We start from the raw sequence: 13,223 nt of genomic DNA, 5'->3' as shown, positions 1-13,223 counted from the left end.
GGTATAAAATCACAAGGTTTGCTTGTTTGCTCTTCTTTCTAGGTGCTTTAATGTGGAGCTCCTTTGGACTGAAAACAACCAAAGCAAAAACTGGAGCTTTGCAGCCTCTTGATCAAAACATGAGACCAACATGAGATCTGTATAAACGAGGAACATCATTCTAGCTACAGCTGCTGACTGAATTCAAGCTGCGTTGGTTCATGTTGTATTTATTTTTATATCTGTAGTGTCTAGATTGGGTTACACATTCATGTCAACATGCAGTCAAAATTAAAGTTCAAAAGGTAAACAACATTATGAAACAAATGCACCATAAATATGGTTTTTAAACATATCTCTCAGAAAAGAAAACACCTTACGATATAGTACAACAAGTTTGAGAAGGTCTACATTGTGAAGTGTTCCTGAAACAAATGTGAAACAGGTGCTGGTACTGCTGCCAAAGACTATTTGTCGATAGTTTTTGTTGTTCAAGGACTGACTCCAATTAACTGCGTAGAAAATATGCAACAACTAGCAGCTAATACTACTTGCAGACTGAGTCATATACCGAAAGGAGCACAGTTTATGTGGCCCTTGCAGCACAAAGACAGGATAAAGACAGCAGCATGCAAATATAGAATACTGACAATAACGTGACATGATCAACTTGTGACGTGATCAAAGAGCTTCATGAGTTGTGGGATCACAAATAGCAGCTCTATCAGTCTCAAGAGTTTGTGATTCTCAAAGTTCAGGTTACAGTAAAATTTCAGAAATCTGCCTCGTTGATTATTTGAATTTGTTGTCCAATGGAATTTGTTCATAGTGAGCATGTAGCTGGGGAAGACTTAAATTCAGTGGTGCAATGACAGCCAAAAGGAGAACATGACACATTTTTAGAAACCCCACTGTCTTGCTTCTAAGACAGTTCGGCTGATACTGATGAGCCTACACCTGAATTTCCTGACAGCTGGAGAGCTGACCCCAGAACGTTACTGAAAGATGTGATATCTGCCACGGCTCTGTACACGATGTTCTGAGTTGGTTCATCTTTAAGAGGTCTGAGTTTTTCCCTCAAAAGTAGTAAATTATATTATTTTAATGAGACAGTTCAGCTTAGAATGAAATGAATACAAATATAAAATCAGAGCCTTATTGTTTATGGTGTAGCCCCAAATTTCACAAACAAGTAATATGATTATGTCATAATATTCTGTGTGCCAAATTAGTGGAGAAAAGCTACACAAAAAATCACAGAGTGCAATTTTTTCCTATAAATATGTTCATTTAGTATTGAACTTGTTCTCCTTTGAAATCTCCCGTATCTACTCTAGTTTATACTGCAGGTGCACTTCTGCAGGGCATGTCATTACAAAAGCACATTGCAAACGTAATGGTAGCTACCTATAATCAATTCTAAATATTGAAAGTGAAATTAAACCACAGAGACATGGGGTGAGAGCACACAGCTGCGCTGCATTCCCAGGACCTGACAATCGAGTCATCATTTGATACATATTTATTCAGTGTGTCTCCTAAAAACTAAATTCGGGCCGCCCTCAGACACTGTGGGCACTTAAATTAAAAAGAGCAGCTGCTGCACATGACAAGATGAGATGAGTCAAAACCTATGCAAAAAAAAAAATGAGGCTTTAACTGTGTACAGAAATTTTATTGAAAATAGTACTGAAATAGCATACTATTACATATTCCTCAGGGTAGCATATTGCACACTGCATATGATGTCGGATCACAGCGAAGCGTAACGCCAGAACGTGACGATATATTGTCTTGCCTTGACTGTATACTGTCTTACTGCTAGATTCACTGGTTATATCTTTTTATTCTGGTTGTTTTTATGTTTATAGCATTAGTATTTGTGGGTTATTGGGCTTATACCGGGACCAGGAAAACTAATTTCGTTCCACCTCATGTTTCTACATGTGTGAAATGACAATAAAGCTCCTTGAATCCTTGAAGAGAGACATCACCATCCATAACAAATTCCTTGTGCGTACCAATATACTTGGTCACTAAAACCTGATTCCAATTCTGATGACTGACACAGCCCATTATGCACAAATGATGAAAGACATACAGGAAAGTGAAAACTTGACTTGAAAACTGCTGTGAGTCTGAAAATGTCATTTTCGTAGTTTCTTTAGAAATTGTATTTTACTTAGAAGAATTTTAAACTGCATATTCTTATTATTCTATTTTATGACATTTCTAACATTTTTAAGACTATTAACAGGAACATTTTTTTACTTTTGCACACAGTTCCACCTCAAACACACCACTAGTGGTCACCAACCTGTCTGAAAGTCCTCTAATCTACACTCTGCCATCAAACATGGCATATGGTGTTTGTTCGTAAGCATGTGAACTGTTCCAGTCAGGCCACTGCACAGCAGGGGTTGAATTGGGTATTGCTCTGTGTGATTGCCCTTCTCAACTTTACCTCAACTCTACTGTTAGTCCACACATCACTTAAATGACTTAGTGCCACTCAAGAACAGATCAACATGCTTACAGGTCAGGGTGTTAATGAGAGGACCTTAGCGTTTTCCGCTGAGCCTGACAAAGGCCAGGTGGAGGTGGGGAGTTATAAAGGGGAAAGGTGGCCAAGTGGAGATGTTCTCTGTACCTGTGTAGTCCTGAAGGCCTACGCCCTTCTCATCTGTAACTACCACCTGCTCTGCTGCACTGAGGCCTCAAACACAGGTAAGCAAGTTTCTCTGTATTCCCTCAAGATTTCAGCTTTTAAAATTTATGTGTATAATAACTAAGGATTAAAAGTAAAGAGTAGCACGGGCAAGATCTATAATTCAACCAATCTGCTTTGCCAAGGAGCCTGGCATACAGCCAAGCAGGATAGAGGAGTGGCAGGCCAGATAGAGTGCTCTGCCAATGCCGTAATGTCTGGCACAGGTGCATTGTTAAAGACACTGTTAAAATGATTCATTTTCAATCCAATAATCTGTAGTACACTGTAAGATGTCCACAAAAGGTCTATATAGTTTCTAAATGACTGCTAAATATGTTTTTCACCTTGAAAATGGAGCTGAACTTCCAACCCAGGAGAATATCCATCACAAATGGGATTTGACTAATAACAATTCTGTAATCTTGAACAGATCGTTCCCACTTTTGAGCAGTACAGCAGCTAAAGCTGGACAGCAAGTTGGGGACTGACCTTGAGGGTACACTGACAGTACCCATAGTGGTGATTCTGGGACAGGGGCATTCTTTCCAACTTGTAATAGAAGGTGCTTTGGTAAAATAAGGCTCACCTGGGATAAAGGGAAAGTAAAGGGAATCTAATTAAAACCACTTTTCAGTTTACATCAACAGACGTTGCATAGCAATAACAAACAACTTCAGTCAGCTGATGACTAAAATGTTGTTTGTAAATGTGTAAATAAAATATCAAAAAGATGACAGACGGTTTGGGGGTCAAATTTAACTTAAGTGCTTAACTAAAAGTGCTTGATTCTTGCAGGCATTCAGAACTATCATTACCACATCACCATGAAGACCACCTGTTTCACCAAGAAGTTGTAATGTCTGCACCCATCGCCTTTCTTAATATTTTACTTTTCTGCTTAATCTCAACCTAATTTGGAAGATTCAGAAATTTGAGTCAAATATCATCCAGTGTCTTTTCTGTAGACCTTGTTCCACTGCAGCTTTTCATTCAGACATTTGATTTCCAAAGCAATGAATAAATTGTTCAGTGTTCTGTTCACTTCAAAGCCCTTATTTTGAATTGGGGCATTGCTACATGCCCAAAGTGTTGTTTTTGAGCTATTATACTCCCAAGGCCCAAAACTATCTTAGAATTATACAGGAGCAATGCAAAATGCCTGTATCAAAAGCTATCAAAAGAAAGTGGTCTTGTGATGCCTGAGTGTCATCAACAAAATTCTCATCAATTTTGAACATCTATTCATCCTTTCAAGAATCTGACCTTGAGGTATTAGGTATTGATTGGTGGATTCAGTTTTACTTGCTGTCTTTGAAACCTAGCATAATAAAATCTTGACCAGATGTGTACTATTTTATGAGCTGTTCTTTTTTTGTACTGTTTAAGAGACTGTATCCGTCCTATGGCCAGGATACCATGGGTGGTGTCCATGCTGTTACTGCTGGTGCTCTGCTCCCCAGGGGTGTCCTCAGCCCCCGCCCAGCACTTGTGTGGCTCCCACCTGGTGGATGCCCTCTACTTTGTATGTGGAGAACGAGGCTTTTTCTACAGTCCAAACCGACCCCACAAACGGGATCTGGAACATCTGCTTGGTAAGGACACTTTAACCCTAGGAACAGTATTGACTTCTGTTTGTCTTTTGTAAAAATAAGTTTTAATTGTGGTGTTGATGGTGAGAGTTAAGAAAGAAACAGCATGACATTGTCCATAGACCCCAGGCTGGACTTGCATCTCTGTCCATCATGTTCAAAGTTCAGACTGAGTCTAATGAGAATGCAAATTTGGACCCTAACCCTAGAGGAAAAATGTTTAGAGACAACATGCTGGAAACTTCCATGAACCAAATCTTTTTATTAGTCTAAACCATCATTAGTGTGCAAAGCCCGTCTCTGGCCTCTTTTGAATTCAGTGGTGTGGCCACGCTTTTGGTTTATTGTTGCTTTCAACATTTATGATGTGACAAATCCAGTAATCTTGTGAAATCCCCAAATTCCTCATTACACTATTCCCAAAATGCATTATTTGAATCGTCCACCACAAACCATCTATTGATGCTTTGAAGTAAACTTTAGAGGTGTAAGATATGATATGCCTCTGGAGCGCCATCATATCTCCTCTCGCAGTAAAGACTAACAAGACTAAAAGGATTGGGAAGATCAGATTACCTGGCCATTAAGTCTCCATTAAAGTGTGAACAGTCTAAATGGTAGTTTGAGGAAACCGAGGTTTGCACAGCAGCAAGACTTAACACAGGGCTATGGAAACTTTCTCCACTTCAAAGGGTTCCTGTCTAAAAGAGCCAGACAGGAGCAGCGGCTGTGGAGGATTCTGTCTGGCCACGATGAGCCCAAGGTCAAGAGAGGCATCGTGGAGCAGTGCTGCCATAAGCCATGCAGCATTTACCACCTGGAGGGCTACTGCAACTGACTCATCACTCCATGACTAGCACACTCATAGCTTGTAAAAAGTCAATTTCTGGCTCAGTACTTGCAGGCTATGTCTTATCAACTGAAGGAAATAAAGCTTCATGACCCATAACCCAGGGCTCCTCTCTGTAAAGATGTGAATTTGTGTTCTTTGTAGCTGGTACATAGTGTGGATGAAACATGGGTTGTAATAGGTTTTTGCTCCGCTCCAACATGTGGCTGCAGTCCTACAGTGCTCTCTACTGGTTGAGGATGGACATGGCCATGGAGAGCCAAGTAAAAACAAAAAAACAAAAACAAAAGCTTTGCACATAACATTAGGACATGTGAGAGATGAAGGAAATCTCAATAAGAGTTTTGTTTAAGAAGAGTGTTTATTTGCTTATTTACAAAGAAGAAAGTTTCATTAAGAGCTGTTTTGAAAGAAATAGTTGCTGGTTGTGCTATCCTAAGAATTGCAAAGGAAGTCACACAGGTAAAATTCCAAAACACATTAAACAATAAAAAGCATCATATCACATTTTTACGCTGACTATGACTTTTGTTCTCTGGATTGCGTTTATCTATTTCCTCATTATTGTCACTCTTTCTCTCTCTCACACACACACATGCTACACAATCTGCTCCCAGCATTGCTTTTTAAAATCAAAAACAGATGGCATAAATCCTCATGCTCTATGTAACAATTTGACACAAAAGGCTGCAAAACTAAGCTCAGACCATATAAATTAAACTTGGCAGCCAACTAGTTGTCGGTTCTTGTCTGGCAGAAGAGCTCCATTACACATAGTGATTTCCTGACAAAACAAACAAAGAGTTAGGCATCCACACAAATATCTCAGCAACTGCACAAGATGAAAATCATCAACAAAAGCCATATACCTCTTTAAATCTCATCATATATTGTCACATCTGTAAAGGTTCAGGTAACTGCAGTGGAAGATTATTTTAGTACTCACCGTCTTTAAGAGGTTCACTCGTTTCAGTTTGCCTGTTCTCCTTGTCATGTTGGAAAGCTTTGCTGGGATCAAACCTGCGGCGAGGTGCACCGGGGAGTTTTGACTTGAGCTGCTCCAGATCACTCTTCTGCCGGTTCACCTGAGTCCGAAGCTTAGATATCTCCTACATCATACAGAGCCAGGGAAAAAAATAGGAATGAAGTTCTGGCACTTGGCCTCGAGACAAAACATTTGGAGGTGAGGTTTGAGAAGCAGACAATGTTGCTCTTGTGAATCACCTGTTTTAGGGAAATATTCTCATCTTTCAGCTTCATCACGTGTTTGATCTTCTGCTTCTGGTTCTGGTGGCCCAGCAGACGAGCGTAAGCATCAGACAGCTTGTTTAACTCCTCCTGGTTTGCTCCATTTTCATTGAGTAGTGCATTTCGCTCTGCTGCGAACGCATTGAGCTGCTCCTGTGGGCACAGAACAACATCAATACTGAATACAATGAAGCTGCAGCCTGTAAAAAAACAAAAAACTGAGCTGAGAGGCATTAAAATGATCTTCTGAAAGTGCAGAGCCAGTTGGTAATTATCTGTGTGTTTATCAGTATAAGCCATACCTTTAATATTGCACATAGTAAGTTTCCACTGTTGATATAAAAATACTGATTAGCAGAAAAGACTGACCTGGAAGGGCCCAACTTTTGCAAACAGCTCCTCATATTGTTTCCTCCAGTGTTCTGACTCAGAGCTTGGGGAGCTTGGAAGAAAGGAGTGAGGAGTTAAAACATGCAACAAATTAAAAAAAAAAAAAAAAAAAAAAGAAAGAAGGAAGGAAAAAAAGGACAAATAGAAAATCCAGTCTTGCTCACCTTTTCTCCTGTGCTTCAGTTATTTGTCTCTGGAGTTCATGTCGCTGCTCCTCCAATTCCCACTGTAGTGTAACCTTTTCCTGAGTCAGTACTTCTACCTGCTCCTGCAGAGCCCGTCGGTCTTTCCGTTGCTCTTCCAACTCGGACTGCATGGCCTGCATCTTCTCCTCAACAAGGTCTAATTGGGTCTGGAAGCTGAACCCCCTTTGTTCAATATCATCCAGGCGAGATTGAAGCAGATTTTTTTCCTGCTCCGCCATGTTAAGCTGATTTTCAAGAGTAAGCCTGGACTGGTCTTTGAGTTCTACTTGACACAGAAGACTCTTGTTTTCCTTGTCTGTTCTTTCAAGGTCAGTCTGTAGTCTGAGCACCTCTGACCTGGCCTGCTGGTGGTCTTTCCTTTCCATCTCTAATGCTCCCCTTTCCTCCTGGAGGGCTGTCTGAATTTTAACTCTCTCTTCTCTTTCTTTCTGGAACTGTTCTATTATTTCCTTTTTTTCCTGGCTGACCTCCTTTAGCAGTTCCTGTGCTTTTTCCTTTTCATTTTGAAGCTGAGCAATACTCTGACCTCTCTGTTCCTCTAGTTGCCCCAGTGTCTGATGTAGCTCCTGCTGTAGCTGATGGATCAGGACAGTGTGGCTCGCCTCCATGGCCTTCATCTCTTCCTCTTTCTTTGCAAGGCAAATCTTCACCTCCAACAACTTTCTATCAGGTCAAGGAAAAACAGGATATTAAAAAGGTGGAAATATGACAGCTATTTCAAGACAGACTGAAAGTGAATTTGAAGCACACCTTGAAATTTCCTCCCCGGCTTTCACTTCAGCTGACTGTCTCTCCTGGTGCTCCTGTAACCCCTCCTTCAAACTACTGATTTCCTCCTCTTTCTGTTCAACCACTTTGTCCGTCTCTTCCTTCACCTGCTGGGTCACTCTCTCTACCTCTGCTTCCAGTGATTTTTGTCTCCCCTCTGCTTCATTCAGAGCCTCTTTGGTGCTAAAAAGTAAGACAAGCGATCTGTGAAGCTTACACACAGACAGATTTTTAAGATAAACGACAATATGAATCAACCTGACAATCCGGGAATACTTCAAGAAATAATGACAGTGAAGGGCTCACCTTTCCAGCTCTTTAACAATGTCTGCCATCTTGCTCAGTGATTCTGCATGTGCCTCTTGAAGTTCTTTCATGGCTGCTAAATGCTCCTCTTTCAAAGCTGCCATATAATTGCTCTTACTAAAAGTCACAAGCACACAGTTTACATGTGTTAAATGTAAGCTGAATTTACTGGTCTAAAACACATAATTCACAGTGCAATAGAACAGGCACAAGTATCATTATAAGATTGTAGTTGTAGTAGCACTTTGGAGCACCACATTTCACTACTTTACAGTATTTAAAAGACTAAACAATCACAGACTCCAGAAAATAACTGTCATCCTAGGTTCATATTTGGCTTAAGATGTTTGCTGAGTGTCACGTCTACCATGTTTTCATGTCACTATTTTAAGTGTGTCTCCTCTTTCAGCTGTCTAATAAAAGCAAAGAAATCTTGTTCCAATCCAAGTGACCTGGTTCCCCTCAGATTCCAAAAATGGACTGCTGAGGTGACTTGAAAACTTGAAATTGGTCAAACACAGAAACAGACAGTGACCCGCTGTCAGTGTCAAACCTGTGATAGACTGGCAACTTGTCATTATTTTTCTCTACTTTATGCTCACTGTTTGTTAGGGCATGCTTCAAGGTGCCTGTAACTCTAAATAACATCAGACAGCCGGCAGCAACAAATCCAAAAGTTTTGTTTTGCAAAGCAAGTACTACATTTAAACTAATCTTGATACTTTTTATGTCAACACTTCTTATCAGTGTGTTTGGGCTTTAGTTGCTCACCTCTCAAGTAGACCCCTGGTATTATTCAGCTGTCTTTCCAGCTCGTTGTTTTCCTCCTGCAGCCTCTGGATAGCCTCCTGACTCTTCTCTGCCTCCTCCTGCTTCCTGTGCTCCTGATCCTCCAGGAGAGCAAGCTCTCCCAGGACCTCCTCCATCTCCTCCTTCAGCTTTCTCAACTGGTCTTCAGACTCCTCTCTCTCCTGTTCCACCAGCACAGACAGGGAGTCCACGAGTGCCTGTAGAAAAGAGTAGAGTCAGTTATTGCTTTTGGGTGATCCTGTACTCATCTAGATGCCTTGTAAGACAAAAACGCATGTAACCTTTTCTCTCGTCAGTTCCTCTGTAAGAGCAGCATGTTCTTGCTCGAGCTGAATCTGTCTCTTTTTCTCATCTCTTTTAGCCTCCTTTAGCAGGATGAGCTCCGTCTTCAGCTCCTCCACCCTCCTCAGCCCCTCCTCCTGAGTCTTGCCTAATCACCAAAACAATATATACCCAAAACATGCATCACACAACAGTCAATTTATTTTTGCAATTTAAACTAACATTGTAACAAGAACTTGGTGAACATACTTCTCTCTTCCTCAGAGAACAGATACCTCTGTTCAAGATGCGCCACTCTCTCATCCAGCTCCTTCTCCGTCCTTCTGAGCACCTCCCTTAGTCTAGCAAGTTCAGCCTCCTGCTGTCGAACGGTTGCCTGAGAGTCTTGAAATTTTTGGTTGGCCTTCCTTATTTGCTCCTCTGTGTTACTTGCTGACTTTTGTGAGGACATAAGCTCCAGCTCTTGGTGCTCTAACCTCTTCTCCATCTCCACTAAAGCATCCTTTGATGCCTGAAGTTCTTTCTGGAATTTCTGAGCTGATTCTTCTTTTTGTCTTAGCACATCTTCAGCACTTTCTAGCTCAGTAGTGCGCTGCTCTAGTTCAGTCTCCAGTTGCCTGTGGAAAAGTGAGAAATAAGTGTCATACAGCTTTTTTTTAGCCTATAATTGTAGCTGCGGGGCCAGGTTGTTCTTCTACCATCATTAGCAGTGGAGATGTCATGGATGATGTAAATTCTAATATGTCTGCTCCATGCAGCACAATAACCCCCTGCTCTCTCTCTGCATTTCTATTTCATCATTGCACCGTCTAGTAGCTCTTAAGTGTATTTACTGTACCACGACAATGTCAGTAAAGACTCATTTTAATAATTACCCTGTTCGGAAATTAGTCTTGCTAAGCGTTAAGCTAACTGGGTAGCCTAGCTAGCACACCACACATTAACGTACAGATACACCAATCAGCCACAACATTAACACCACTGATAGATGAAGTGAATAACAGTACCATAATTTCCAGACTATAAGCCGCCACTTTTTCACACGCTTTGAACCCTGCGGCTTAAACAATGATGTGGCTAATTTATGGATTTTGCCTCAAGACGAAAGTGACATTGAGAGTGACAAGGAAAGAGAGACTGACAACGTGGACACCTGCGGCTTATAGACAATTGCGGCCTATATATGTACAAGTTTTTTTTTTCTTTTTCTTCTTTATATTCAGTTGCGCTCAATATTCCGGAAATTACGGTAATCATCTGTTTATAATGTACTGTTCTGCAAGGAAACCTTGGGTTCTGACAATGGCGTGGATGTCCTTCAACACCCACCACCCACCTAAACATTGCAGACTAAATACCCTACCTTCCACTGACTTGTCGAGTTTGAGACAAGCCATTACATTACTAACTGCAATACAAGCAAATTATGAATGTAATCCTTCTGAAACCAAAGATGGACAGACACTGACCCCAACGTCCATTTGCCATAAGATCAAAGCAAACTGTGAGGAAACACTGGTCATAGTTTACAGATAAAACCTAACTTGTCTGCAGAAAAAAAAAAACAGACAAAAAACATAACAATGACAACAATATGCATTTTCTTACTTTATTTTCTCCAGAACTTGAGAATCTGCAACAGTGTCCTCTTGCGTCTTCTCTCTGAGCTTCAAGCGGAGATCCTACAATACAAACACACAAATTATTCAAGCATGCCTTAATAAAGCATGACTAAAATATTGAGGAAAGATGCCCATTTTTGTAAGATTTGCTTTGACAGGCATAATTCATACTTGGATCTGTTCATTGGCTGCATCCAGGTATCCCTGCACAACTTTGATCTCCTCCCTCAATTCCAGTATCACAGCTGGAAAATAAGATGAGATGAACTTTATTGATCCCACAGCAGGGAAATTCACTTGTCATGGCAGCTTAAAAATAACACACGCTTACAGGTAATCACAAATGGAAGCAAACCTGCAGGGCTATCTGTAACATGTGACGTATGTTGTACATTGAGGATAATTATACAGACATAAATGCATCTTAAAATGCAAAACCAGGCAGAGAAAACTGGCACTTATCCTAGAGATTTTTCTTTTTCAGCTAAGGGTACACACAAGTATGTCAAGGAAAAACCAGGGCACACACAGAACTCACCGTGCAATTTGGCATTCTCAAGCTCCAACTCTTCATTGTGAGTTCTGGTCACTTGATGAAGGTCCACTGCAAAAGAAAAAATTAAAAAATAAAATAAATCAAAACCACAGTACAAGTAAGGTTACATTATTGTTGCTTTTCATCCACTCATTCCTGTGTACATTTAATACATTTTATCTGCTGTTGACAAAACTCACCCAAGTCTTTGTTCCTATCCTTTAGAGCAGTGACAGTAGCCCTGGCAGCTTGGAGGTCAGTTTCTAGCACTTTCAGTTGGCCTTCAGTGTTAATCTGCAGGACACTTAACTCCTGGACACACACGCATTGTGGATGAAAATGTGGTCATAAACTTAACATTTAGCTATGATTAAAAATACTGAAGGATCTTACTAAATAATAAAGTTTATGCTGACAAGTCATACCTTGTTTTTAACATCCAAAGTGTTCCTGGCCTCCATCAGCTCCATTGTGAGAGAATTGATTCTTTTTTTTGTAGTGTCAGCAGAAACCTAAAAAAAATATTCCTTCAGTCACACACTTTTCAAAGACACCTGACATAAAGATAGAATTTCTAAATACACTGAAGCCTAAGCATAAACATTTTATAAACACAAGCAAGCACACCTTGTTCTTCAGGAACTCATTGACCCTTTTGAGCTCAACCCGCTGTCGTTCAAGGGTGGTAACATTGGCAGCAAGTCCTGTCTTTTCCCTGACTGCAGCCAGCAGCTTGGCCTCCACCTTTTTCAGGTCCTCTTCCAGAACCAGCAATTGTCGGTCCTGCTCCCCTCGCTGCTGAATCAGGGACCTTATCTGAAATCAAAGCTAAGTTTAGGACTTTGACCTCAGCAGTGGAACAAAGACAATTTGAATAACTGTCAATTTACCAGTTGCTCAGTTCTAACCAAAGGACACAAGCCAGTGATGACAGACTTCCAACAAGAACATTTTTATGATAAACCTATAGCAAACTGTTCCTTTTATGAAGTGTACCTCTTTCTCCAACAGTTTCTGCTGCTTCCTTTCCATTGTCATGCCATTCTTCTCTTTCTTTACATTTGACCCTTCAACCTAAACAGAGTTAGTTTTGTGTCAGAGGCAGCTGTAAGACTAACAGAACTATTAGTGAGGACTTGCGTTATCATATGTTGAAATATATATATATAAAAACTTACAAGGCCATCAACCGACAAACTCCTACGGACAGGCGACACAAGGGCATTTCTGGAGGGCGATGGCGGTGGCAGAGCGGCTTGAGACCGATAATGAAAATAAGTGGTTACAAAACCTTACGTTTAAGATAATTATTTCGAAGTCTTCTTTCCTTGTTGCACTGTGCCTCTCACATTTACCCACCTGCTTTAACAGGTCTGAATCGGTCAGATTTCTCGAAGGAAGCTGCTCCCTTCGGATCCTCGGGCTTAATCTCATAGGACCCCGGCGGAGGGGCACAACCTTCGGTCAATGACAGAATTAGCTACGTTATTGTTGCTATTATTTCGACAGCTCAGTTATTATAAGTTCACCCAGAGTGCTTTGGTTGTTTCGGTTTGACTGCTGTTTTTATCCTGATTAAGTGTAACTTACCAATTACATACATAAACTGCTCAGGTAGCATTAGCTAACGTTACTTACTGCTGAATAACTTGGGTGGTGCTATGCGTGTAGTTTTGAATATTGCTTACCTACGTTGTCGTTGAACCTTTTCAACGGGGCTCTTGAAAAAGACATTTCTAATACACGGCACGTCACTAATTTTAGATTTCCAACCGTAACGATAAGGTTACAGTGCAACTCCCTCCCGTAACATAACAAACGCTTCACCGCTGAAATTTCAAAATAACGTCATTCGTACGTTTACGTGCGGGTAGCCAATAGGCAACCAGTCTTGCATGACGTAACCCACCCCTCTTGTCCTTCAAGCA

At 40.8% G+C, this 13,223-nt stretch overlaps 2 protein-coding genes across 2 annotated transcripts; one reads left to right on the top strand and one right to left on the bottom strand.

Annotated features, from left to right (window-relative positions):
- Positions 1–4,091: 4,091 nt before the first annotated feature.
- Positions 4,092–5,227, top strand: LOC124068155 (insulin-like). Its single transcript, XM_046406123.1, has 2 exons — positions 4,092–4,281; positions 4,971–5,227. The coding sequence occupies exons 1-2, from the start codon at positions 4,092–4,094 to the stop codon at positions 5,114–5,116; spliced, it is 336 nt and encodes a 111-aa protein (XP_046262079.1). The 3' UTR covers positions 5,117–5,227.
- A 243-nt stretch (positions 5,228–5,470) lies between these two features.
- On the bottom strand, positions 5,471–13,162 carry hmmr (hyaluronan-mediated motility receptor (RHAMM)). The gene is made up of 20 exons (XM_046406122.1): positions 12,984–13,162; positions 12,655–12,753; positions 12,474–12,550; positions 12,292–12,369; positions 11,923–12,111; positions 11,721–11,807; positions 11,496–11,607; positions 11,299–11,364; positions 10,932–11,005; positions 10,747–10,820; positions 9,388–9,755; positions 9,138–9,286; positions 8,818–9,053; positions 8,047–8,163; positions 7,723–7,923; positions 6,931–7,635; positions 6,746–6,818; positions 6,353–6,529; positions 6,075–6,237; positions 5,471–5,912 (listed from the first exon to the last, which is right to left on the bottom strand). The coding sequence occupies exons 1-20, from the start codon at positions 13,027–13,029 to the stop codon at positions 5,896–5,898; spliced, it is 3,108 nt and encodes a 1,035-aa protein (XP_046262078.1). The 5' UTR covers positions 13,030–13,162; the 3' UTR covers positions 5,471–5,895.
- Positions 13,163–13,223: the final 61 nt, after the last annotated feature.

This window comes from Scatophagus argus, chromosome 12, assembly GCF_020382885.2.
Source record: "Scatophagus argus isolate fScaArg1 chromosome 12, fScaArg1.pri, whole genome shotgun sequence".
NCBI classification, from domain to species: domain Eukaryota; kingdom Metazoa; phylum Chordata; class Actinopteri; family Scatophagidae; genus Scatophagus; species Scatophagus argus.
This window is presented reverse-complemented; position numbering and strand designations above follow the sequence as displayed.